At 31.3% G+C, this 4,310-nt stretch overlaps 1 protein-coding gene across 1 annotated transcript; it reads left to right on the top strand.

Moving 5' to 3' along the window:
• Positions 2,628 to 3,189, top strand: LOC109347630 (glutaredoxin-C6-like). The gene has a single exon (XM_019587568.1). It carries the CDS (start codon positions 2,703 to 2,705, stop codon positions 3,147 to 3,149), a length of 447 nt encoding a protein of 148 aa, XP_019443113.1. The 5' UTR covers positions 2,628 to 2,702; the 3' UTR covers positions 3,150 to 3,189.

Below are 4,310 nucleotides of genomic sequence, written 5' to 3'. Positions count from 1 at the left end.
CGGCGCCAATGTTCTTTAGTACAGATTGGAAGTGACCGGAACTAGGAACCAGATTGAGTAGCTTGATTTTGGAGGTTGATCGGAATGGAACTTGAACCCACAGGTTGAGGTACCTGAAAAGGTTCTCCGGCGATCAAGTCTATAGGAGACTTAAAGAGAGTGAGTGAGAGTAAATATGACAAAGATTGGAGCAATGAGTAATGAATGCAAATAATAAATGTGAGAGTGAGATAATAATGATACTTCATGTGTGGGAGTTTCCTATTTATAGAGTTTAGGATGTTGGACGTGACATCTAGTCATTGGTCGGTTGTAGTCCAGTAGGTATTATAGGAGTACGATAGGCGTATACGAAGTTGTCCTTAAGCACCCTGCAAGTTTGCCAATGTCGACCTATCGGAGTAGATAGAATTTGCAGGTGGCGAAGCAGGTGGAATGTCAATGATGCATTAATGGCGAGTCATATGTACATTAATAGTGAGTCAGAGACGCATTAAGGGTGAGTATGAGACGCATTAATGACTCCTAAGTAAGTACTGTTGGGGTTTAGAAGGTCAAGGATGGAACATTTTCAGGTGGGTATCCATCCAGTTTATCCGAGCTGGAACAGATTTATTCAGCGATCTTAAGTGGGTCAAAATAGATTCATGATTTGATTTTATCTAACCCATTAAAATCCAACTATATATGTTATTAATATTGTATCGCTCATCAAACTGATTAACACACTATTATATATAGTGATATAGCATTTTGTAGTATAACAAATTAATAAATGATTTACTTGTTAAACTATATACCGATAAAATTATATATATTTATATATATTATACTAATATTAATCTTAAAACTAATAAACATGTGATAAATATTTTTATTTAAATTATTTGTTGGAATGTGTGAATGAGTGGTTTAGCATGTTTTAGAAGTATAATAAAAAATTATTATTATGTATTTGATTCTCTTCAAATACTATTTTGATAAAAAATAAGTAACTTCCATAAAAAATTATAATTTAAAATGATACCCGACTAATATGATAATTATTGTTTAAATAAAAACGGGCTACTATAATAAGTTTTAAGGTGTGCCTCATATAAATAAAAACAGGCCAATCCGATTTCAAAACTACATTCTAAATCCATCTAAACTATCTAATTGTCACCCATTTTAATTAAAATCAAGCATGTATCAACATCTAGTTCATCATTAAAAACTAATTTAATTTAAGAATTGTAAACTCCCTTTTCTCGATATCTAACTTTATAGAAATGAATTAATATATGGATATGTATAATTGTCTTACGACGGCTTAGCTTCTTTCTCATCTTCCTTGTAATGTATAAGTAGAAAAAAAATGTATTCATTAATAATGTAATAGTTTTTTATATTATTATTGTGTTATATCCATTTATTTTTTATTATTATTGTCTCTTAAATAAAAGTAATATATAAATTAATAATAAATGATGCATTGACTATATATAAATTTTTACACTATCATTGCATAAATATTAGAGTCATAAATTAACCGAGAAAAAACCTAATCAATACTAATGTTAATCAATAATTATAAAAATAATTAAAATGGTTGTAATTTAATAATTATATATAATTGTATTATAGTAGTATTTCTCTACTTTTCTAAAACCCATCTAATCTATAATTATATATAAGTGTTTAGTATTCTCTTTTATTTTTATTTTAAGTAAGCTCTCTAGTTTGCTTCTTAGACTATTTCAAATTAACTTAGTTTAATATGGTCGAACTCTAATTTTCATATTTCAAAGTTTTTTAACTCCTTATTTAATTGAGAATGCAAATCAGAATAGTTTGCAAGCCCATTTATTTTGAACTTTTTGGGATAGAAATAAAGAAAAACGTTGAAGTAGTATTCTCCATTTTTTTTGTTAAATTCTAAGTGAAATCGCTAGTTCATTGAAATATAATTCTCCCATTTCGGTATAAAACCATAAAATAGTTCTCTTGTACCAATTTATGGTTCTTTTGAGAATTAGTTCCATTTAATGAATCAGATTTTTACCTACAGATTAAGTAAAAGAAAAGAAGAATATTTGGTAATTTACACTCACTTACATGAATGAGTTACATACAAGAAACAAGAAATAATTTTATTCTTTAGTATTTCTCCTACGGTGAAACAAAAATTTATTCAAACCCACAAGCAGTATTAGAAACGATTATGCAAAGAACTACAAAAACCCTATTAAATATACTCATAACATGGTGATATTTGAGAGAGTAATGTACTACGTACTCACAACACATACCAAAGAGAACTGCGTATCATATGACTATGATCTAGTTCACTCTCTATGTTATTTTAGATAACATGGATGGAATAGAATTTTCACAATTCAAAATCATTCAACCTCAGTCAATTAAGATTGTGAACCCAAATTGTTTGTAAGTCTAGTTAGCTACCAAACTATTGAGTCCCATTATTGAAATAGAAATAGTGAAAAGTAACTTATTTCTCACACTCCGTAACAAACACACAATCTTATTTCTAAGCGCGCGTGGAGGTGGCAGTGGTGTAAACAAGTTTTGTGATGTAAGCAACCACAAGGAAACAAACTCCTCTCTTCTTTCATTTTTTATAAATAAAACAAACCTCTTCCAATTTCCAACTCCTCTCTCATTCTCAACCCTCCATTCTTCTCTTACATCACAAAACCACGATGCAAGGCCTACGCCGTTGCTCAAACGACGTCGTCCACTTCAACCTCACCTCAACCACCACTCCAAACACCACCACCACCACCACCACCACTTCCTTCTCCATCGACGTAGACGAATCAACGGAGGCACGAATCCAACGCCTCATATCAGAACACCCTGTCATCATCTTCACCCAATCCTCTTGCTGCATGTGCCATGTCATGAAGAAGCTTCTAGCTACCATTGGAGTCAACCCTACAGTTATTGAATTAGACCAAAACGAGATCGCTGCTCTTCCGACCTCCAGTGACGCTGATCTTCATACCACTGCCGCCGCCCACTGCAGCCTCACTCCCGCCGTCTTTATCGGTGGTACCTGCATCGGCGGCCTCGAGTCCCTTGTAGCTCTCCACGTCAGCGGAAACCTTGTTCCTAAGCTTGTAGAAGTAGGTGCTCTCTGGGCATGACTCATTATTATTATTTCTTATCTATCATCATATTTTCTTAGGCCTATAAATTGTATTTATGGTAGTGTATGAGTTTTATATATAGTCATTGTGTTATCTATCATTCATATTTAGTTATTGAGTCTTTAAAATGTAATAGAAATGAATGATAAATGATGTAATGATCGTATATAAATCTTTAATTATAATCTTTTGGACAAAATATCATAACTAAAGGTATAATTTTAGTTCTTCTATGTAAAATGAATTTTCAATTATAATCAATCTTAGATTTCGAATCATTTGTACATGTTTTTTTTTTCAAAGGATGATGAGGAGTGGGTGATTGGTCAAATGGTGAAAGAGGGTCGAATCAATTTGCGAGTGTAATGATACTCGCTGTTTATGGATGGAACACGTGTTTTTAGGATAACATCAGCATCTATTATAAGAATGAGACTCCTCCTCGTTAATGGAGAGAGAAGTGCTATGTAAAAGTAAAAAATGCAACACTTAATAACATTTATATCTCTTGTATTTAAAATGATATTACACTTTTATCTTTAAAATATAAAAGAAAAAGTCATCTGTCTCCATTACTTGAGAAGAGTCTAACTCCTATTATAAGTGACTATGACAACTAGTCTGTTTTGTTTGGGTTGGTCCCAATTCCTACATTATTATTGTGAAACTGTTATTCTTCATTTTAATTCTTTTTCTTTTGCTAAATTTGCTTGAGTGCGAGTATGACCATTCCTATATCCTCCGTAAGAAACTTTAATTGATTCAAGTAAAAAATTATTCATTTTAAACGATGATTCAACTTGGGACTTGTTTGAAGGAAATCAATCTCCTAGTGTTGGAATCTTTTTTTATACATATGAAATGGGAGTAAAAATATCTTTTGGTCCAAAAAGTGTATTATTTCATATATCACTGTTTGTGATTGATCAAAAAATATTTTATTATTGAACTTTTAATTTAAAATATGTTATTTTTAGCTAATCACAAGTAATGATATATGAAATGTGGGACAATAGATATGCTCCCAAATAGCACTAAGGCTATGTTTGGTTTTGGAATGAAAGTAGAAGGAAAAAAGTGGAAGGAAAGAGAATTGAAGGAAAGAAAAATAGTAAAAAATGAGATGATAATTTTATTGTTTGGTATGATTGAAAATAG

Source organism: Lupinus angustifolius, chromosome LG05 (assembly GCF_001865875.1).
Source record: "Lupinus angustifolius cultivar Tanjil chromosome LG05, LupAngTanjil_v1.0, whole genome shotgun sequence".
NCBI classification, from domain to species: domain Eukaryota; kingdom Viridiplantae; phylum Streptophyta; class Magnoliopsida; order Fabales; family Fabaceae; genus Lupinus; species Lupinus angustifolius.
This window is presented reverse-complemented; position numbering and strand designations above follow the sequence as displayed.